General features: G+C 40.2%; 1 protein-coding gene across 1 annotated transcript in view; it reads left to right on the forward strand.

Moving 5' to 3' along the window:
- unc5a (unc-5 netrin receptor A) overlaps window positions 1-24354 on the forward strand; it is a 337030-nt gene that overhangs the window by 155268 nt on the left and 157408 nt on the right. Inside the window, exon 8 of the mRNA XM_072264606.1 lies at window positions 1988-2168. Coding sequence (XP_072120707.1) covers window positions 1988-2168 — 181 coding nt within the window. The remainder of the gene's footprint in view (window positions 1-1987; window positions 2169-24354) is intronic.

Raw genomic sequence — 24354 nt, forward strand, 5'->3', positions numbered from 1 at the left:
AAAAATCTATCTAACTGTATCTTAATTATATTTAGTGAAGAAGCCCCAAGTGCTTCCCTGGGCAGAGAATTCCACAGATTCACCACTCTCTGGGAGAAGCAGTTTCTCCTCATCTCCGTCCTAAATCTTCTCCCCTGAATATTGAGGCAATGTCCCCTAGTTCTAGTCTCACCTACCAATGGAAACAATTTTCCTACTTCTATCTTATCTATCCCTTTCAAAATTTTGTCTGTTTCTATAAGAACCCCTCTCATTCTTCTGAATTCCAGAGAGTATAGTCCCAGGCAACTCAATCTCTCCTCATAGGTTAACCCCTTCATTTCTAGAATCAACCTGGTGAGCCTCCTCTGCACTGCCTCCAAAGCCAGTATATCCTTCCTCAAATATGGAGACCAGAACCACACACAGTACTCCAGGTGCAGCCTCACCAGTACCCTGTACAGTCGCAGCATGACCTCCCTGCTCTTGAACTCAATCCCTCTAGCAATGAAGGCCAACATTCCGTTTGCCTTCTTAATAACCTGTTGTACCTGCAAGCCAACTTTTTGTGATTCATGCACAAGCACTCCCAAGACCTTCTGCACAACAGCGTGCTGCAATCTTTCACCATTTAAATAATAATCTGCTCTTGTACTATTTCCTCCAAAGTGGATGATCTCGCATTTACCAATGTTGTATTCCATCTGCCAGACCTTGGCCCACTCACTTAGCCTATCTATATCCCTCTGCAGACTCTCCACATCTTCTGTACAATTTGCTTTTCCACTCAGTTTAGTGTCATCAGCAAATTTTGCTATGCTACACTCAGTCCCCTCTTCCAAACCATCAATGTAATTTCAAGATGCATCTGTTTTAGTGTGATTAGTACAGTAACCCTCTCATTATGGCTCGTTGGCTAACTTTGGCTAACAGCCACGTGACTCAGCACTGCATGTATAATGGTGAGAAGGCCACCTTCAATTAGCAACATATGTCTAGGGTCGGTATGATTTGGGTTCAATCAAACAGCAAAGTTGGAATGTTATGATGAGGGAATGGAAATTGTTTTGAATGCAGTGTAAATGCTGCCCCGTGCAAAGTTATCTTTCATGAAGAAATAACAGACCTTACACCAGCGTAAAATTAAAGTGGAAGTATATTTACAGATATTTTAATTTTAACAAACAGTTAACAGGGGAAAAAGAAAAGGGCCCAGTACAGTTAAACCAGTCTAAGTGTGCACATAAACGTTGGAGCTCATTTCTGGATTTGCTGTGTGCATCGCTTTGATTACTCGTGTCCTGAACTCACATTATGTGTGAAAGACATCAGCCATGGCTCGAACTTCTCTCAAAGACCATTTTGAATGAACTGGCTAATTCAGAAGTGTGGACACTTCCTCTATAGAACCATTCATCTACAAAAATTGCTCCTTACAACGGGGTCTGTCCTTCGAGAAGCATTCTGCAGACATCTTCCCTTGTGCTCCGCTCCACACCTCCTGCCAACAAAAAACCCAAACCAGACCCTGTCCCTCAGAACTCTGATTCCCCTTGGCTCTTTTGAATGTTCCATGGCATCCTTCTTGTTGGCTGACAGAATATTCCAAGGCTGAGCAAACATGCCTTATCTTAATCAAAGCCAAAACACTAGTCTTGAAGCTTAACTAACAGAACACACTGTGTTTGCAGAAAAAATCTGATAAAATAAAAATACCTCACAGCACAGCAATAGAAATACAGTAAGACATGTTCTTAACCAGGGCATTACAGTACCAGTGTTTTGATCTTTAAAAGTAATAAACTTAAGTCTTATTTACATTAATTCACATGACTCAAAAAATCCTGTGGTGAAAGTAAATGTTTAGACATCTGAAACAATGATAATTAGGTAGTTTGAACTCAAAGCCACTTCTCCAAATGCTGAGCCTTTTGGATAAAGCACGGTACTAGGAATCCAGATTTGTTAAATTTACACTTAATGTCTGTAATTAATTTGTATTTGAAAGGTGGAATGGTTGAAGAATGAAGAACTAATTGACCCAACTCGGGATCCTAACTTCTACATCACCTTGGATCATAACTTGATCATCAAAGAGGCTCGATTATCCGACACAGCAAATTACACCTGTGTGGCAAAGAACATTGTAGCCAGAAGAAGAAGTGCAACTGCTGCAGTAACAACATATGGTAACAAGATTTTAGATCTTTGTTTATTACTCATATAAAATAAGCATAGGTATTTTGCTCAAGAATGGAACTTCAAAAATTATAATGGTAATTGAAAGTAAGCATTTAAGAAATTTAACTTGCTTCATAATCTTTTTACTCAACATCATGCATTTCTTGGTTAGTTTACAGCTTGGCAATGGTTCACCATTATACTCTGACACATTTTCCATATTAATCTCATATATTATCATTTTACATGCAATGGTTGGGCAGTCTTCATATGACCAGGATTTGACAATACAGTGCTGCATTGTGACCCTCAAGGAAGTTCTCATTATCTAATTTGATCCTTCAGAAATCCCCAAACACTAATTCCCCACAATATCTTTTCACCTCTTCAACAGCGCAGCCACTTGTGGCTTAGGCCCTACATCATCACCCCACATTCCCCTTTTATTCAATTGTCTAACTTTGTCCAATAATCCTAGTTACTCCTCAGAATTCAGCCCGCCAAAGCCCCATGTTCCATGTTCCGTGTTGATTCACTTCAAACCTACCTTCCGTTCATGATAGCACATTTTCAAATTTGTAAATATACCCAATCAGTGGCACTCAATTTACAAGAGTGATCTACAGTGAAGCATTGTGTGCTGCTGTAATCTCTCAGAACAGAATATGCAGGCCAGCATAGTTTGCTTAAGTATCTCTTAAAATGTTCACAAGAATAGTACATAAATTTAAAATCTAAAATTGTTCTCATCACCTCAGTTAAGAATATCCTTTGCTTCTGGAACATGACATTGTGGCACTCTTCAGTCATAAATGCACAAGATGCCCATTTATCAAAAAGAACCCCAATACAAAGTATATTGAACAATTATATGGCAATTATTGTTGAAATTCCTCATAAGTATTTTCTTACCACAATTGCTTGATCTAAACCAATACAGGTTTCTCCCGCCATCCGAAGGTAGAGCGTTCCTATGAAACGGTTCGTAAGCCGAAATGTCGTAAGGCGAAGAAACAATTACCATGTATTTATATGGGAAAATTTTGTGAGCATTCGCAGACCCAAAAATAACCTACCAAATCATGCCAAATAACACATAAAACCTAAAATAACAGTAACATATAGTAAAATGATATGATAAATACACAGCCTATATAAAGTAGAAATAATGTATGTACAGTGTAGTATCACTTACCGGAATCGGGACAGTGCCAAGCACACTGATTATGGTGTGCTAGACGGAGTCGTTGCAGGTGGGGTGGTGCAGTGGCCCCCACCCTCCAGGCCGCTGAGTGATACATTGCTGCGAAGAACACAGGGGTCCAGCGGTAGCTGGGAGGTACACAGCACATCGTTAAGAAAAAAGCCGAAACAAACATGCTAATTAATTAGGCGCCACCCATAATTGTCGGCCCAGATCAGTGCCGATTTCCGATTGTGTCGTCTCTGATCTGGGTCAACAATTACGTGCCGAGCGGCACCTAATTAATTAGCATGTTTATTTCGGCTTTTTTCTTAAAGATGTGCTGTGTGCCTCCCGGCTACCTTTGCATTCTCCGTGAATCGGTATCTGTCCATGGCCTGGGGGTTGGGGTGGTGGGACACTGGGGTGTCATCTCGTTGCCTGTTTCCATTACAGCAGGCAGCTCGTCTTCTTCTATCTCTGCCCGCCTCGATGTCGAAGGTCGAGGTTCGTTGTCTGCTGTGGCTGATGTGGAAGGCTTGCTTGATTGCCGAGCCTCGCGCATTTTTCTATCTCACAGTTCTTTAATAAGGACTCAAACCATCCTGCAAATATCTCCTAAATCGACGTACTCTTTTAAAATTAAATTCGTACTGTATTATTACTCATTCGGTTTTGATTGTTATCCTTTTTTCTTCCAATTGCATCAGCTCTTCATCTGTCAGTTCTTGGTGATGGGATGCCAAAACCTCCTCAACATCATGTTCGTCAGCTTCCACAAACCAAACTCACTTTGTCCTTACTTCGTTCACCAGGATCAAAATGCTTAATTATGTCTAGTTTTTACCGTAAGTGTAACACCCTTACGAGCTGTTTCGGGCTTTTCCGATACCATAGAACTCATCTTGCAAACGGCTGCTCACAGGCGCATGTTAAAGCAAAGCAGTTCCGGATCCAAGGGAGAGCGGCTGCTCAGCGCGTGCTGCCTTTTATCGCGCACTGAATTTTTTTTTCATAACAGTGAAAACACCTTCTGAAAGCGAAAACAAGGTACTAATGTAGGTCTTTCGTAACAGTGAAGTTTCGTAAAGCGAACATTCGAAAAGCGGGGACACCTGTATGTTGAACTCTCTCAGCTGAGCTACAACATTGACAATCCTCTTAAATATGTGGTAAACCCTTATGTAATCTGGGTTCTTCTAATCAGCAATGAGTGTAATGAATCCAAGTCTGCTTTTTATACTTTCTCTGATTGTTCAATTATGGTTGCATCAAAAATCCATTGAAATTAGTTTCCTTTCTGGCAGCTGACTCGCACTGTATAACTTGAGATCCATGTAATAGCTATCTCTTGATTTGACTTGGATAATTGTGTCAATCATGTTATCTGTTGCTCTAATTTCTCCAAACACGAACCTGATAAGTCCTTGATAATAATCGATAAATTAGTTTATTGAACATAATTTAACATAAGACTTGCTTAATTCAAGCAGTAGTGCTTATCTTCACTTACTCTTGCAAGTCTTCCAGGTTTTTATCACAACAGGGGGATATCTTCATTGACTTTTGGAAGATGACCTTTAATTGTTCCTCCAGTAGTTCAGACATCTTCTCCCATGTAGACAGTTCCAAATAGCTTCACTGGCATGCAACTACTTAAATGGAAGCAAGCTATCCACCTCCAGCCACATGCTGTCTAACTCCAGTGACTGAGTTTCATCTTGCTATGTTGCTCCAGTATTTTTTGTGCTGTTGGATACTGTGGCATGTTAAACCAGACGCAAATGGGCCACTATTGATCCTGCTCGAGTGACTTCAAATCAGTCCTGAACTACAGTGCTGTCGGTGTGGAATTCGTACATTATCCTTGAACCTAATGGTTTTCTTCTGTGTGCCCAGGTGTACCTTTAATATTCCAAAGATGTGCAAGTTGGCTGATGTAAATTGTCCCTAGGGTATGGGTGCACAATTGAATCTACAGGAAATTGATGGGATGGCAGGGCAAATTAAAATTTTAAAAAATGATAATTGTCTAAATGGGTGCTTGCTCATTGGTGCAGCCTGTGCAGCTGAGGGGCTTGCGTCTGCTGCATGAATCTAAGACCTGAGGCACAAAGACTCCAATGTGGGGTTGCAGATGTGAAGTAAATGGGAAGTTCCTTTTCATAAATAAATCAAATAATATTTCAACTTATGATTTAAAATTAAGTTCCAACTTAATAAAATTACTTACTTTATATTTAATAATATTTGGACATCCTTGAATATCAGAGATATGCTGTGATGCATAAAGACACTTACATGTTCTGCATCTTGTGTACATCTGGCTAATTGGTATAAATTAAATTCCATTTTTATAATTTCCAAAAGCAGCTGTGGAAGCTTTCTCAGCTGGTTCAGAGTGGGGCTTCCTCAGTTTGACCCCTGCTATCACTCAGAGCTTGCTGCTGAGGATCAGGATACTTGAAACTAATGAGCTAGGCCCTTCACTTCTCGATTCCAGCCAGGTTTGCACGTTTTATTGTCACCCGCTGCTTAAGCTAAAAGAGAATCAGTGATTTTCTCATATAATAATTGTGAGGTGTTTTAAGGGTAGTGAATCAGTATGATGAATTGCTAAATGAAATCCCTGGAGAAACTGTACAAATCCTGCACTTAAAAGTCAATATTGAGTTCATTGATCACCAGGCAGGTACTCTGGTTACAAATAAGTAAGATGAGATTTGGCCTCTTTTTAATCAGCTCTTTGTGAGGAGACCAATGATCACAATTCTTCTGCTATTCAAATACAATTCGCTTTACACCAGAGAGCCAAACATCACATCAGGAAATTAAACACATCAACAGCATGGAAACAGATGTATGTTAGATTATTATGGATTTGGCAATCTTTGGATCTTCAAGTGGCAGGTAATAAAAATACTTTGAATGGTATTTGCAAATGAGTTTTCATTGTTACTGCCTCCTTCACTGTTAAAAGTCATTTGCTATAAAGCTAGGAAAAGCTAACATTTGACAAAAGTAGAGGAATATTTTGCATGTGACCAAAAAACTGTTTAAACTAAAACTTCATTAAAAAAATCTATTGTGAGTATTGCTGATTAAGCCGGCATTTATTGTCTATCTCTAATGATTTCAAGAAGGTAGTGATGAGCTCTCTCCTTGAACAGCTGCTATTGTGTAAGGAAGGTATTCCCACTGTCCATTTTATGATAGTACATTGTATCTAAAGAGTGTCGTTGATGAATGATATCATGCCAATCAAATTGGCTTCTTTATCCTTGGTGATGTTGAGCTCCTTGATATTTGTCGGAGCTACATTCATCCCAACAAATGAAGATATTCTATCAGTGTACCTACATGGGCCTTGCAAATAGCAGGAAGGTTTTGGTGAAGGGCTCATCAAGGGAGGCTATTTGGGTGGAATTGAGGAATGAGAAAGGTGTAGTAACACTTATTGGGGTGTATTATAGACCACCAAATGGGGAGCAAGAATTGGAGGAGCAAATTTGTAAGGAGATAGCAGATATTTGTAGTAAGCACAAGGTTGTGATTGTGGGAGATTTTAATTTTCCATGCGTAGACTGCGAAGCCCATACTGTAAAAGGGCTGGATGGTTTGGAGTTTGTAAACTGTTTGCAGGATAGTTTTTGCAGCAATACATAGAGGTACCATCTAGAGCAGCGGTCCCCAACCTCCGGGCAGCGGACCGGTACCGGGCCGCAAAGCATGTGCTACCAAGCCGCGAGGAAACGATATGATTTGGCGATATGAGTCAGCTGCACCCTTCCACATTCCCTGTCACGCCCACTGTTGAGCCAGTACGCACGCGAGGTCATTACCCGCACGTCATCCAGGTCAGTGTAGGAAGGATATCAACTCCTCGAGCTTGCAAATGATGGCGGGTGGAAACGTATGTTTGACATAATATCTCTGCCGGCATTCTGGATCAAAGTCAAGGGTAAATATCCTGAGATAGTCACGAAATCACTGAAAACGTTGCTTCCATTTCCAACATATCTCTGCAATGAATGCAACGAAAACTAAGTTGCGAAATAGACTAGACTTAAGGAACCTCCTTCAGGTATCGCTGTCTCCCATCACCCCTCGATAGGACCGTCTTGTTGCAGGAAAACAAGCCCAGGGCTCCCACTGATTCAGTGATATTAGTATGTTGCAATGATTTTATATGTTTCTATGGGGAAAATATGTGCTGTGTGTTTAATATCTAAACGTTACTTAAAATGTTATGATGCTATTGACTTATATAACCGTATAACAATTACAGCATGGAAACAGGCCATCTCTGCCCTTCTAGTCCGTGCTGAACGCTACTCTCACCTAGTCTCACCAACCTGCACTCAGCCTATAACCCTCCATTCCTTTCCTGTCCATATACCTATCCAATTTTTCTTTAAATGATAATACCGAACCTGCCTCTACCACTTCTACTGGAAGTTCGTTCAACACTTACTTCAAACTCCCCTGATAATTGACTTATTGCTATATTCATGCGAGGAAAATATGCGCTGTGTGTTTAATATTAAATTCATTAGATAAACCCTTTTAGAAACAAAATTGAGTGTATTAGCCACTTATCACCTATATTGCGTTCATGATTAACACCCCCTGAACAGAATTGCCAAAAACGATTTGTAGAAAAAAATCGACACGTACACGCATGTGCAAATCACGCATGCGCAGTGGTGTCTGAGCAAGGTTTCATGGTCATTGTAGTCTTTCTCGGGGTAAACCCAATGTATTTGACTGCTACTCTTGTTCATTGGCAACCCTCCACCACCTCCCAACCGCGCCCCCCCCCCCCCCCCCAGTTGGCCGGTCCACAAGAATATTGTGAATATGAAACCGGTCCGCAGTGCGAAAAAGGTTGGGGACCCTTGATCTAGAGAAAGGGCAGTGTGGGATCTCCTGTTAGGGAATGAGATAGGTCAGGTGACGGAGGTTTGTGTTGGGGAGCACTTCGGGTCCAGTGATCACAATGCCATTAATTTCAATATAATTATGGAGAAGGATAGGTCTGGACCCAGGGTTGAGATTTTTGATTGGAGAAAGGCTAACTTTGAGGAGATGTGAAAGGATTTAGAAGGAGTGGATTTGGACAATTTGTTTTATGGGAAAGATGTAATAGGGAAATGGAGGTCACTTAAAGTTGAAATTTTGAGAGTGCAGAATCGTTATGTTCCTGTTAGGTTGAAATGAAAAGTTAAAAGTTTGGGAGAGCCATGGTTTTCAAGTGATATTGGAAACTTGGTTCGGAAAAAGAGAGATATCTACAATAAATATAGGCAGCATGGAGTAAATGAGGTGCTCGAGGAATGTAAAAAATGTAAAAAGAATCTTAAGAAAGAAATTAGAAAAGCTAAAAGAAAATATGATGTTGCTTTAGCAGGTAAGGTGAAAATAAATCCCAAGGGTTTCTTCAGTTATATTAATAGCAAAAGGATAGTGAGGGATAAAATTGGTCCTTTAGGGAATCAGAGTGGACAGCTATGTGTGGAGCCAAAAGAGATGGGGGAGATTCTGAACAATTTATTTTCTTCGGTATTCACTAAGGAGAAGGATATTGAATTGTGTAAGATAAGGGAAGCAGGTAGGGAAGTTATGGAAACAATGATGACTAAAAAAGAGGAAGTACTGGAGCTTTTAAGGAATATAAAAGTGGATAAGTCTCCGGGTCCTGACAGTATATTCCCTAGGAACTTGAGGGAAGTTAGTGTGGAAATAGCAGGGGCTCTGACAGAAATATTTCAAATGTCATTAGAAATGGGGATGGTGCCGGAGGATTAGCGTATTGTTCATGTTGTTCCATTGTTTTAAAAGGGTTCTAAGAGTAAACCTAGCAATTATCGGCCTGTTAGCTTGACGTCAGTGGTGGGTAAGTTGATGGAAAGTATTCTTAGAGATGGTATATATAATTATCTGGATAGACAGGGACGGATTAGGAACAGTCAACATGGATTTGTGCATAGAAGGTCATGATTGATAAATCTTATTGAATTTTTTGAAGAGGTTACTAGGAAAGTTGACGAGGATAAAGTGGTGGATGATCTCTATATGGACTTCAGTAAGGTCTTTGAAATGGATTCAGCAGTGGCTGGATGGGAGATGCCAGAGAGTCGTGGTGGATAACTGTTTGTCAGATTGGAGGCCGGTGACTAGTGGTATGCCTCAGGGATCTGTAATGGGTCCAATGGTGTTTGTCATATACATTAATGATCTGGATGATGGGGTAGTAAATTGGATGAGTAAGTATGCAGATTGATACTAAGATAGGTGGCGTTGTGGATAATGAAATAGGTTTTCAAAGCTTGCAGAGAGATATAGGCCAGTTAGAAGAGTGGGCTGAAAGATGGCAGATAGATTTTAATGCTGATAAATGTGAGGTGCTACATCTTGGTAGGACTAATCAAAATAGGATTACATGGTAAATGGTAGGGCATTGAGGAATGCAGTAGAACAGAGGAATCTAGGAATAATGGTGTATAGTTCCTTGAAGGTGGAATCTCATGTGGATAGGGTGGTGAAGAAAGCTTTTGTTATGATGGCCTTTATAAATCAGAGCATTGAGTATAGGAGTTGGGATGTAATGTTGAAATTGTACAAGGCATTGGTGAGGCCAAATTTGGAGTATTGTGTATAGTTTTGGTCACCGAATTATAGAAAAGATGTAAACAAAATAGAGAGAGTACAGAGAAGATTTACTAGAATGTTACCTGGGTTTCATCACCTAAGTTACAGAGAAAGGTTGAACAAGTTGGTTCTTTATTAGATTAGATTATTCTTTGGGATGTAGAAGGCTGAGGGGGGACTTGATAGAGGTATTTAAAATTATGAGGGGAATTGATAAGAGTTGACGTGGATAGGCTTCTTTCATTGAGAGTGGGGGAGATTCAAACAAGAAGACATGAGCTGAGTGTTAAAGGACAAAAGTTTAGGGGTAACATGAGGGGGAACTTCTTTACTCAGAGAGTGGTAGCTGTGTGGAACGAGCTTCCAGCAGAAGTGGTTGAGGCAGGTTTGATGTTGTCGTTTAAAGTTAAATTGGACAGCTATATGGACAGGAAAGGAATGGAGGGTTATGGGCTGAGTGCAGGTCAGTGGGACTAGGTGAGAGTAAGAGTTTGGCACGGACTAGAAGGGCTGAGATGGCCTGTTTCCGTGCTGTAATTGTTATATGGTTATATGAATTAGAAGACGATTCACACTTTGCACATCGCCCATTCAGACCCTCTCTTACAGCTGCAGTATTAATGTGACAGATGCAAGAAAGCAAGCAAGCAATGCACGCTATACTATTGGAAACCTGTCAGTATCAAATGTGCACTCGGAGTTTCCATCAGGAAGCCTGAGATGAAAGAAAGAGTCATTGCTATTGATATCTATGCTGTGCCTGGTGCACATGTTACCCAGCTTATTGTAGAGCCTGGGGTTACATAAATGAATGCAATACAAGGGAAGTGACCAGAAGGAGCAACCTAACTTTAACTGCTTCCCACTTTTGTATATTACGTATGAATCAACTGAAAGAAATCCTCATTTACATCACATAATTTTATTTAAATCTTCATGACAATATAGAAATTTGGGGAAAGCATCTTTTCCTTGTCCTAAATTTAACAAATGTCAATGTAGAAAGATAAAAGTGTGCAAATTGCTGACTAGTCTTTCAAGCTTGTTGTATGTGGTCATGGGGCGATTTGTACATCTCTCACCCTCATCAGTGCCCTTCCATATGAACACTCTTGGAGGAGACAAGATTAAAAAAATACTTGAACACAACTTCCTGTTTATCTTCCTGTATATTTTGTTTCCTTTCACATTGTGGGAGTTTAGGCAGAGGAGGAGACAATTTAGTTACTCTTGTACATCCAGCTGAAAGAGATCATCATGTTGTATATTATGACACTTCAAGAACACATCTGTTTCTAAGGACATAAAATGTGCTTCTCCCCCACACTTTCAAGCAGAGTTCAGATCCCTTTCACCCTCAGAAGTGAAGCTTATTATTCCTGACACACAGCTGGTGAAACCTCCCACAATGGCTATAGGTCCACTTCTATTAAGTTCAATCATATTCCTCAAACTACCATAACTTCCATGTAGATTTATGACTCAATGAAATATTTTTGTATCTCATATCTCTGCAGCAGTTTCTGTTGCATTACAAGATACAAAAATACTTGCATGGAATCTTTGAAATCAAATTCCATCATTCTAAGCTTAACTAGAAAGTCCAACTCCTTACTTCTGATGAGGTAACTAAAGTGTTTAATTTGGTGTCTACCCTATGGTCAGCTTAAAGATGTTTAAAGATTAAAGAATCGTTTGAGTTGTCTCATATGTATCTAAACATTTAGTGAAATGTATTGTTTGAGGCAAATCAAATCAGCGGGAATCATGCTGGGCAGCCCACAAGTGTCACCATGCTTCCATCAGCAACATAGCATGTCCACGGCTCAATCACCCTAAATATGCATCTTAGGAATGTGGAAGAAACCTATACGGTCATGGTGAGAACGTACAAACTCATGGCGGGCAACAGCAGGAATAGAATCCCCATCTGTGATTGATGGTACTATAATAGCATTGTGCTAACCATGATGCTAACAAGTCACCCAGCTCAACGTGAAAACGTGAACTTGACAATTACTGGAAATTGTCTAGAATTGTTGGACATGTTCACTGATGACCATAGCAAAGACCTTTCTGAACCTCCCCAATTCCCTGCCTTCCCTACCCTGTGCTATCCTCCCCTAAGAGCAGGAATCAAGACACTCCTGCTACCTCACCTTCCATTCTCCAGCATGTCTCCACAACCAGTCGCCCCAACCCACCCCCTCCCCCCACAATGTACTAATTCCACTGAAAATAAGTGAAATTTGCAGTTGGGAGCAGTGCCTGATTCACGCTTTTACATTTGCATCACGCTTCATTGCAAGAAGTTCTATTGCACAATATTTATTTATTTGTTCCCATGGAAATACATATTGAGCTCTGAGTTTATTCTGAAGTGCTTTTCAGGATGCTTGTACATCTTGAGATATTAACCATAAGACCATAAGCCTTTGGAGCAGAATCAGGCCATTCAGCCCATCAAGTCTGCTCCGCCATTCCATCATGGCTGATCCCGGATCCCTTTAAACCCCAAGAACCTGCCTTCTCACCATATCCTTTGATGCCCTGACCAATCAGGAATTGATCAATTTCTGCCTTAAATATACCCACGGCCTTGACCTCACTGCAGTCTGTGGTAGAGCATTCCACACATTCACTTCTCCCTGGCTAAGAAGGTTTATCCTTACTTTTGTTCTAAAATGTTTCCCCTCAATCTTGAGGTTGTGCCCTCTAGTCTGGATACCCCCACCACAGGAAACATCTTCTCTACATCCACCATATCTAGTTCTTTCAACATTCTGTAAGCTTCTTTGAGATCCTCACAAATTCTTCGAAATTCCAAGGCTGCCAAATGCTTCTCATATGTTAATAATGTCATTCACAGAATCATCCTTGTGAACCTCCTTTGGATTTTCTCCAATGACAGCACATCCTTTTCTGAGATATCTGGCCCAAAACTGTTGACAATACTCCAAGTGCGGCCTGACTAGTGTCTTATAAAGCCTCAGCATTATCTCCTTGCTTTTATATTTTACTTCCCTTGAAATAAATTCCAACATTGCATTTACCTTCTTTACCACAGACTCAACCGGTAAATTAACCTTCTGGGAGTCTTGCACGAGTACTCCCAAGTCCCTCTGCACCTTTGATATTTGAACTTTCTCCTCGTTTAGATGATAGTCCACACTATTGTTCCTTTTACCAAAAAATGATACTAACACTGTATTCCATTTGCCACTTTTTTTGCCCATTCTTCCAATTTGAGTCCTGCTGCAATCGCATTGCTTCCTCAGCACTACCTAACCCCCTCTTCCTATCTTTGTATCATCTGCAGACTTTGCCACAAAGCCATCAGTTCCATTTTACAAATTGTTGACAAACAATGTGAAAGGTAACAGTCCCAATACTGACGCCTGAGGAACACCACGAGTCGCTGGCGGCCAACCAGAAAAGGCCCCATTTATTCCCACTGGCTGCCTTCTGCCTGTCAGCCATTTCTCTAACCATGCCAGTATCTTCCCTATAACAGGATTTCATCTTTTTATGCAGCCTCATCTGTTGCACCTTGCCTTCTGCAAATCCAAGAAAATAATGTTCATCAGTTCCCCTCTATCCATTGCGCTGATTAGATCCTCAAAGTACTCCAGGAAATTTGTCAAACAGGACCTACCTTTTCTGAATCCATGATGCATCTACCTGATGGATCTATTTCTTTCCATTTCTTTAATGATAGCTTCAAGCATTTTCAAACTACAGATGTTAAATGAACTGGCCTATAGTTATCTGCCTTTTGCCTACATCCATTTTTGAACAGTGGCATCTTCCAATCTGATGGGACCTGCCCAGAGTCCAGAGAATTTTAGTAAATTATCACCAAAGCTTCTACTATAACTTTTGCCATTTCTTTCAGTATCCTGGGATGTATTCCATCAGGACCAGGGGCCTTATCTATCTTCGGGCCCACAAGTTTACTCAGCACTACCTCTTTAGTGATAGCTATTGTATCGAAGTCCTCACCTCCCATCGCATCCATCATATCTCTCTTTGGCAGGTTAGGTGTCCTCTACCATGAAGACCGACACAAAATAGTCATTCAAAGCCTCTGACATTTCCTCATTATATCAAATACCCCTCCATGTCCTCCAAGGGACCTAGGTTCCCTTTAGCCAACCTTTCCCACTTTACATAATTACTAAAAACTTTTACTATCAGTTTTTATATTTTGTGCTAGTTTATTTTCATAAGCTAACTTCCCTTTCTTTATTGCTCACTTAGTGGTTCATTGTTGCTTTTTAAAGTTTTCCCAACCTTTCAGTTTCCCATGACTCTTGGCGACTTTGTATGCACAAGCTTTTAGTTTGATGCCTTTTTTAATTTCCTTAGTTATCCAAGGCTGGCTCTTCCCACCCTTACTATCCTTGCTTTTAATTGGAATATACTTTTGTTGAGCTCTGTGACAAATCTCTTTGAAATTCTTCCACTGTTCCTCAACCATCACACCATATGTGTTCCCAGTCTACAGTAGCCAAATCCTCCCTCGTCCCATTGTAGCCTCCACTGTTTAGGCATAATACACTGGTTTTAGATTGAATTATTGCTCCCTCCATTTCTATGAGAAACTCAATCATTTGTATAAGAAACTACAAGGTCGCTAATTTTTTACCTGTTTTATTGCACAGGACCAGATCTAAGATAGCATATTCAGTAACATGCTGTTCAAGAAAGCCTTCATGAATACGTTCTATGAAGTCCTCCTCAAGACTGCCTCAACCAACTTGATTCACCCTATCAATGTGCAAGTTAAAGTACCCCATGATAATTGCTGTTCCATTCTTACATGCTTCAGATATTTCTCTGTTTATTGTCTGTGCCACTGTAATGTTATTATTCAATGGCTGATCAAATATGAACAACTCCCACCGACAATTTACTATTCCTAATCTCTACCCAGATAGATTCATCCTGATCTCATCTCTAGTTAAGAGCTCTACCTCACCTCCCTGACCTTCCTGCCTATCCTTCCATATTACCTGATATCCTTGGATATTTAATTCCCAATCCTCTCCACCCTGCAAGCACATCTCTGTAATGGCCACTAAACCCATTGTACTGATTGTGCCACAAGTTCACTGACTTTGTTTTGAATACTATGGGCATACTAAGTGCCCTTATGCTCATTGTGCTTTTAAAATCTTGTAATCTTTTACTCTTTTGCACTTGACTTTTCTTCACTCCACTCTTATTTTCTCTTTTTTATCTTTTGCTTTTTCTTTATCTTTATCCACACTTTTCTTTTTCACTTTATCCATACTTCCCCAAATTGTTGAACCCACTCCCCTACTATTTAGTTTAAAGACCTATCCACAGCCCTAGTTATACGATTCACTGGGATTCATGGTTCAGGTGGAGTTACATCCATCATGGTCATGTAACAGCCATCATCTATTTGTAAACCTGCTGCTTTATCCTCAGCTCTATCATACTGACTCTCATCCTACTGCCATATTACTTTGAACCACTCCCCATAGCTTTAGAAAACCAGCAAGAATATTGGTCCCCCTTGGTTTCAAGTGCAACCCATTCCTTTTGTACAGTTCACACCCGCCCCAGAAGAGGCCCAGTTATCCAGAAACCTGAATCCAATTCTTCAGCCGCTCATTTATCTGCCACCTCATTTTATTCCCATCCTCACTGTCACGTAGCACAGGCTGCAACCCTGAGATTACTACACTTGAGGTCCTGCTTCTCAGCTTCCTTCCAACTCTCACTATTTTTTCAGGACCTCCTCCCTTTTTCTACCTATATTGTTGGTATATGTACCACGACTTCTGGCTGCTCACCCTCCCTTTTCAGGATATTGTGGACGCATTCAGAAACATCATAGACCCTGGCACCTGGGAGGCGAGCTACCATCCGTGTTTCCTTTTCAAGTCCACAGAATCACCTATCGGTCTCCCTGGCTATAGAGTCTCCTATTACTGACGCTGTCCTCTTCATTTCACTACCATTCTGATCCATAGGGTCAGATGGATCTCCTCTCAACAATACTCACATTGGAGTACTTATTGTTGAGGGGGATGACCACAGGGACGCGCTCCACTATCTACTGTTCTCTCTTCCTTCTCCTGACAGTCACCAATTTATCTGTCTCCTGTGGCCTTGGGGTGACTACCTCCCTGTAGCTTCTCTCTATCATGCTTCACTTTCCCTAACAAGCCAAAGGTCATCAAGCTGCAGCTCCAGCTCCTTAACATGGTCCTCTAAGGAGTTGCATCTCGATGCGATGCACCTAGTACAGATGTGGCCACTGGGGAGGCTGGAAGTCTCCTGGAAATCCCACATCCTGCACCCAGAACAGAACACTGGCTCTGTAGACAGGAGTTAAATAAGAAAAAAAACATATAAGAAGTAACGAATGTACTTACCTTCTTACCTTGCCTCCACCTGTTCTCGCCAAAGCCCTGTCGAACCAAAGTCTTAGTAATCTGATTCAAGACTACTCCAACGAAGATGGTTCACACGATCGCCACTCCACTAGGTGGTACCTTTCTTTTATAGTGACTGCATTTTTAAAAAACTCTTTGCTGGACCTGTGTGGGAACGCTCCTGTTGCGTCTGCACAGTACTCCAATCAACAACTCCTGTTGAAAAACTTGCTGCTTTTTAGAGCTCTTCACTGGACCTGCACAGGAATGCTTCTGTTGCATCTGCACAGTATTCCAATCAACCTTCTGTCACATCTAGATCTCTCTCTTCCTGAATAGCATACAATTCACAGACATTTGTACAGTATGCATTTGCATACTAGTGCCTAACATAAAATTATATTATTTCAAACTGGGTTTGCCAGATCTGAGGCATTTCCCCCAATCCTATCCATTTTAACATTTAAGAATAAATTGGACAGATACATGGATGGGAGGTGTATGGAGGGATATAGTCTGTGTGCAGGTCAGTGGGACTAGGCAGAAAATTGTTTGGCACAGCCAAGAAGGGCCAAAAGGCCTGTTTCTGTACTGTAGTTTTTCTATGGTTTCTATGTCACTCCATTGTCCATTTTACTCATCTAAATTCTTGATACCTGCGTGGGACTTTATATCATCTCCAGTCTGCTTCAAAGTTAAAGTAAATTTATTACCAAACTACATATACAGTCTGTCACCATATACAATCCTGAGATTCACTCTCTTGCTGGCAATCACAGTAAATACAAGAAACACAATGGAACCAATAAAAGACAATACCCAACAGGGTAGGGAATCAACCAATGTGCACCCTTGGGTTCCTGTATCTTCTTCCTGATGGCAGCAGGAAGAAAAGAGCATGACTTAGATGGTGGGGGTCCTTGAGGCTGCTTTCCCATGACAGCACTCTGGATGTGCGCAAAGGTGGGAAGAGTTTTACCCACGATGAACTGGCTGTATCCACTACTTTTGTAGGATTTTCCGTTCTAGGGCATTGATGCATACTGTGCCATGATGCAACTAGTCAATATACTCTCCACTGCAGATCCATAGAGGTTTGTCAAAGTTTCAGATGACATGCTGAATCTTCACACACATCTGAGAAAGTAGAGGCACTGCTGTTTTCTTCGTAATTGCTCTTACATGCTGGACCCAGGACAGGTCCTCTGAAATGATAACACTGAGGAAGTTGCTGACCTACTCCACCTCTGATCCCCTGATGGGGCCTGGCTCATGGACCTCCAGTTTCCTCCTTCTGAAGTCAATAATCAGCTCTTTGGTCTTGCTGATTTGAGTAAGAGATTATTGCTGTGGCACCACTCAGCCAGATTTTCAACCTCCCTCCTATATGCTGATATGTCACTACCTTTGATACCAATGACAGTGGTAAACATGGCACTTGGAGCTGTGCTTAGTCTCACAATCATAAGTATAAAGCAAGTAGAGCAGAGGGCTAAGCACACAGCATTGTGGTGCACCTGCGCTGATGGGGATTGTTGCTGCCAAGCCAAACTAACAGGGGTGAACAAGTGAGAAAATTGAGCATCCGTTTGCACAAGGAGGTATTGAGGCCCAGGTCCTGAAATTTATAGATTAGTTTTGAGGGAATAATAGTATTGAATGCTGAGCTGTCGTCAATGAAGAGCATCCTAATGTATGCATCTTCGCTGTCCAGATGTTCCAGAGTTGAGTGAAGAGCCAATGAAATGGCATCTGATTCAACCTGTTGTGACGGTAGGCAAATTGCAGCAGATCCTAGTCGCTTCTCAGGAAGGAGTTGATACTTTCCATCAGCAACCTTTCAAAACACTTCATCCCAGTGGATGTAAGTGCCACTGGACAATAGTCATTGAGGCAGGTTACCACCATCTTCTAAGGCACCAGTATAGTTGAAGCCTGCTTAAAGCAGATGGGTACCTCAGACTGCGGCAGTGAGAGGTTAAAGATATTGTGCACACCCCTCCCCTTTCAATAAATATAATGATTAATATATATGTTGCAGAGTATCAGTCCTGGGGGAGACTACAAGTAACAGCCTACTTGCAAAAATGCTACCATTAATGTCAATCTTTTATTTACAAAAAGGCAAACTATTCCTCTTCAAACCCAGAAACTGTATTCAAATTCTGCAGAATCCTATTGCATTCAGTGGTTTTTTTTTGCATTTAACCTAAGGATTTAAAAAATAAATCATGTTGCACGATGTCAGCTGCATAGAATGTGGAATTCAAAATTTTCATATTATTTAACAGTTGATAAGGCATGATACATTTCTTTAATATAACTGATTTTAAGACCCAAGGCTTCCTTTGCCAAGAGAAATTGAAAGTATACAACAAATAGGATTAGGCTGCCTGTCTCCAAACTACACAGAGGTTGGGTGATACACCCCTGCCACATGGTCTCAGCTGAATGTAGAAATGCACAGTTGGAACTTGAAGATTTCATGTTTAATGATGCATATTGAGCAAGGGTAGCACCCAGCGACATCAGGGTAATTATTTATGAGTGAAATTAAATGCAAGGGTGACATGCTTTCCCCATTAATGAAGGAAAGAAATCTGTCACTCTCACCAAGAAAACATGATTAAAACAAGTTGTTGAAAGTTGTGACTGAATACAATGAAGGAAGTGGTTTATGGACACAATCAGATTATGAAAATTGATCACAAATGCTGGTTTAATTACATCCTGTGGTTTAAAGCTCTTCTACTCTTAGACTACCTGTCCAAAATTCACTATTACATATTCCCTCACAACACCATCCATAGATGAACTACCAGTTCTGCCCATTTATCCTGACATGATTATTACACCAAAGCCATTTACACAGTTGGGCCTATGCTGGCTTCTTTGAGAGTCCATTCATCCTCATTTTGTATCCCTATTTCCTATACAACTATTTTTCTCTCTCACAACTCGCTTTGCCTTTTTTGCTGTTAAGTTACACCAAGGGGTAATTTACAACAGCCAGTCAATCTATAATTTTGGAACACGGTAAGAAGTCAGAGCAATCAGAGGAAACACACACGGTCAGGGAGAGACGAGCCGAACAGTGCCCATGGTCAGATCAAACCTGGAGCTATGAGCTGCAGTGCTGTTCACACTCATTGTTCAGTGTTGGCACAGCCCAGTTCCTATGCAGCCTCGCAGAGTGCACTGCATCTACCAGTCAATAGCTCTCCCTCATTCATTCATTCTTACCCATTCTACAACAAAATGCAAAGCACAATGCAATGGTCAGACAAAACAAATTTCTGAGGGCACAGGTGCAGGGATTGATGCCAGACAGACATACAGTATCAAGCAGGCTTTTTGACCCATAGAGTACATACTGACTATCATTAATCTACATTAATCCCCTTTTATTCTCAGCACACTCCTATTAACTCTATCCACATTCTATCACTCACCGACACACTAGGGACAATTTGCAAGTGCTGATAAATCTACTAATGTGAATATCTTTAGGATGTAGGATGAAGCTGAGGCACCTGCAACTTCTCCACATAATCACAAGGAGAACATACCAAGCCCACACAGACAGCAGCCCAGGTCAGAACTGTAGCTGGGAGGCTGTGGCTCTACTAGCTACACCTTTATGTCATCCAGTGCCATGGGATTAAGTGACACATATGTACCCTCCTCAACTGAAGATGAGAAACTGGAAGCTTGTGGAAAACTGGTGACAGAAGTTAAGTATTCTTGGCACACATAACATGGAAATTTTATGACTTTGACATGACAATCTTCCAAGGTCCCCATCATTACTTAAAGTAATAAAGAACAATAAAAACAAGAATCAGAGGAACACACACAAAATACTGGAGGAACTCAGCAGGCCAGGCAGCATCTATGGGAAAAAAGTAGAGTTGACATTTCGGACAAATACTCTTCAGCAGGATTCTTCAGGACTGGAGAAAAGAAGTTGCAGGGTAGATCTTTTAAAAATGCAAACAACAGGAGTTCTGCAGATGCTGGAAATTCAAGCAACACACATCAAAGTTGCTGCCTGGCCTGCTGCGTTCACCAGCAACTTTGATGTGTGTTGCAGGGTAGATCTACTCTTTTCCAAAGATGCTGCCTGGTCTGCTGACTTCCTCCAGCATTTTGAGTGTGTTGCTTTGATTTCCAGCAGCTGCAGATATTCTCTTGTTTGTGAAGAATCAGAGGATCTCATTTGCCCTGAGTGAATGCCTTGTACAGGACTGTGGACTAGGTCAGATGGTGTTATGCCATCGATGGGTCCCTTTGCTTTTCACCTGGTGATTCACACTCACAAGTAAAACATAAACAGTCACTGATTGTAAGAATGGCTTTTCAGAGTCCATTTTGTCCAGGTTCAGTCCTCTTCAAACTCAGATCAATGAGACACACAACACTGAACATTGGGATCTGTCCCCAAGCCAGGCTCCAACAGAAAGAGGAAAAGACCAACCTAATAGTGGAACTCCGAGAGGTTTGCCACATGCCCATCTCCATTAAGGTTTCAGCTTGGCTTTCCAATAGTTTCTTACAGACTATACTCAATTCAGATATGGCTAGATCTGTAAACAAGATGTCACATTCCTCATCCACAGCCTCTGTAGCTTTCCAGGGTGGTAATGAACCAGGATGGAAATGCCGGCGAATGGTAAAATGCATTTTCCAGCCATTGCTACTCACCTATAAAATTATTGGTTCCCATAATGGGCCTCTTTCCTGTATGTATGCTCAATAGCAATGTATGTCATACATATGTATTACTTAATACTGCACATAAGGAGACTATTTAATCCATTGGTTCCATGCCATTTCCCAATAGATCTCTCACCTGTTCATCCTCCACCTTTCTCTCATATGCCTGTCATACCCGCTATTATGTTTGGCTACATACCTACATTTTTTATAGTAGCTAATTAACCATCGATTTTTGAGAGGTTGGGGAAATTGGAACGATAGCAGACATCCAGTTGGTCACTGGGAGAATGTGCAACCTCCTCATAAGGAAGCATCTTGGAATGCAGCGAAACTGGCAAGTCTGAATAGCCACTCCTTTGAACAGCTGTCATAACTACCAACTTTATGGCTAACCTATCTATCACTAGGATTATTACTTGAAATTAATTGCAAGGTTTGTTGATGTATCTCCATTGGTGCCTCAGGAAGAGAAAGATGTAGAAGTCTACCAGGCCCAGTAGATAGCGGTGTTCTTTAGAAGACTAGTGGAAACAGCTTCACTGTCAACAGTACAACACTCCCAAAAGGTTAAAAGTGGCCCTCGATATCAGTGAAAAATGTTGTCATCTCTTCTACTTCCAGCCTTCCATCTGTGCACTTCTGTGCTACACTGTTGAAGCACCCATCACATCACACTGAGGTTTAGTTCTTCTGAGGTTTTGTCAAATATGTATATATCCGCCGACTTTACCTTATCAATCTGAAAGCTCCTAAGGCGGAGTAAAACATCGTTCCATAAAACATATATTTGCCACAAATATTTCAGAAGGAGCTGAAATACCAGCTCCAACGAGAAGCTTTCTTTAGATGGAATCATCATAACTTTAAATATTCAGCTGAACCATGCCTTAATCTTACATCTGTTCATTGGTCAGTTTCCCAAGCACAAAGCCATCAATCTGTATTTTACACATTCAATTTGAAAGTAAGTAAAATGCCCTTAAAGGTATCCCCTCAGCCCAGGAAGCTAAGAAAAATCTAAATATTAAATAAAGCTTTGCTACCAAGTCATTTTGACCCATCAGCTGGCAGCAATAGTTTATTTTAAATGAGAAAAGAATAACAGGCAGTGACAAAGATCACAGAGCAAGGTTGCCTGAGTCTAATCGAGAAACAATAATTAATAAGTGATCATGACTTATTAATTGATAAAAATAGCAAAAATAGAGTTTAAGTAAAAAACAAATGTTTTATTTCTGAAGATTGTGTATCAGTTCAATGTTACTAAGGCAGCTAGATAAAGTAATTTGAAAGATTTAACATTGCTTTAGGCTTTGAAAGAAAATGATTTTTTTTTGTTTCTTTGCAATTTGGAAGGGCTTATAAACGCAATATCAGAAAATCTTTCTGTATTGCAATAGGTTATAAGCATTACAAGGTCATAAAATATTGCCAAATTATCTTGCAGAATACAATAGTTTTGTCTATGTCTGATAGTAGTTTTATAAGTATTACATTTACCTGTAAAACTTGCTGTTGGCAGCAACCCTGTTAATAACTTTCAATAATCAGGGATTACAAGAGAAAAAACTAATTACTAAAAACATGACTGCAATCATAATGCAAAAAAAGACACATAAAAATGATTTTAAAGATTGATCGCACTTGTGAGTTGATCAAGGATCCAAATAATACCTGAAAAAATGCTGGATAACAAAAGGATTCTATTTAGGTATGGCAGGGTATTTTACAAACATCAATGGTAATGAAAATTTTAACCAGTCAGAGTTCTTCAAATTTGTACGAAAACTGTCATCTCCCTTCCATAGTTTTCAGGCTAGCCAGTGTCTAGATATTAACTTGATCAAGAGAGAAAGAATTTGCAATAATATAGCATTATTTGCCACTATAGAACATCCCAGAATACTTTACACCTAATTATATCAGATATGAAATGTAGCCATTTTGTGAATGTAGAAAACTAGAAGATAGTTTGAACAGTGAAGGATTCCACAAACATCAATGTCATGGTGATTCAATAATCTATTACAATGACATAACGGTGATTAATATTACCTGAAGAATGGGAGTAATTACTCTGCTCTTTAAAATAGTATCAAATATTCCTTTACACCATTCTGGGAAAATGGACACATCCTTGATCTAAAATAATATCAAATAGAATATTGCTGACAATGTACTCCTCCCTTAGCTCTGCATTGCGAGTATCAGCCCAGCCTAAGTTTCTGGGCTTGTGTTTTTGCAATGGCATTAGTCTCCACTATTTTCAGACTCAGACCTATGTGTGCTGTCCAGTACTATTGTCATCAATAATTTTGTTAATCAAGCATGTTATAATATCTTGATAGATATGTTAATAAAGTCAGAAAGCTGCATGGTCTGTCTGAGCTAAAGAAAAGATAAGCACTGAAAGGATATAGTTTAATCATTCCTTTGGTTGCTCATTCCCTTCAGTGACTGAGAAGTGATATTGTAGTATGTGGTGTGATTTAAATGGACTCATTTATATTGTTCAACACTAAACAAATACCTTAGCCTTTTGTGTCAGTATTTATTCACATCACATTCTTTTATTGCTTCATGCTTTGGGGAGTAGTGTATTTTACTGCTTACAAATGGAACATGTTTTTTTCCTGAGTGTTTCAAAAGCTGTTAATTCACTCCTGGAAAGTGACTTTTCAAATTCTGTTTATTAGTCAATATGATATTAATGAACAACAGTGTCAGACGTTTCAGCAGGTGGTGTCATTTTAGAGTTGTCTTCAGATCACTAAAAATGAACAATTTATGCAATTTGTTGTGGTAAAACTGAGCAAAGCCTCAACAATAAAACAATCACAGTGCTCTTTATGTATAGGGCAAACAATAGTGTATCCCACTAGAAGTAAAATGGTTTTGACTTTTTTATGAACTAAGAATATACAATACTAGAATTTATCAAATCAGGAAATACATTGGCCAGATATGATATGGAAATGTGGAAATTAATGTGCATAAGTGTCAACCATTCTGGGATTCCCAAACAAGTTTACGGGATGTGGGAATTTCAAAGTTTCTGGCAGCTGTTTACCGAAGTTCTCATCATTGCAGTCTGTCACCGGATTCTTCATGAAGACTAATGATTAAGCATGAAACGACAGCAATTCACAAATTAATTTGAAGAATCTTATTTAAACAGTCTGTGATCGGTAGGACCTAATTGATTCATTTATGTGATGGATTAAATTGTGT

Source organism: Mobula birostris, chromosome 7 (assembly GCF_030028105.1).
Source record: "Mobula birostris isolate sMobBir1 chromosome 7, sMobBir1.hap1, whole genome shotgun sequence".
Classification (NCBI taxonomy): Eukaryota; Metazoa; Chordata; class Chondrichthyes; order Myliobatiformes; family Myliobatidae; genus Mobula; species Mobula birostris.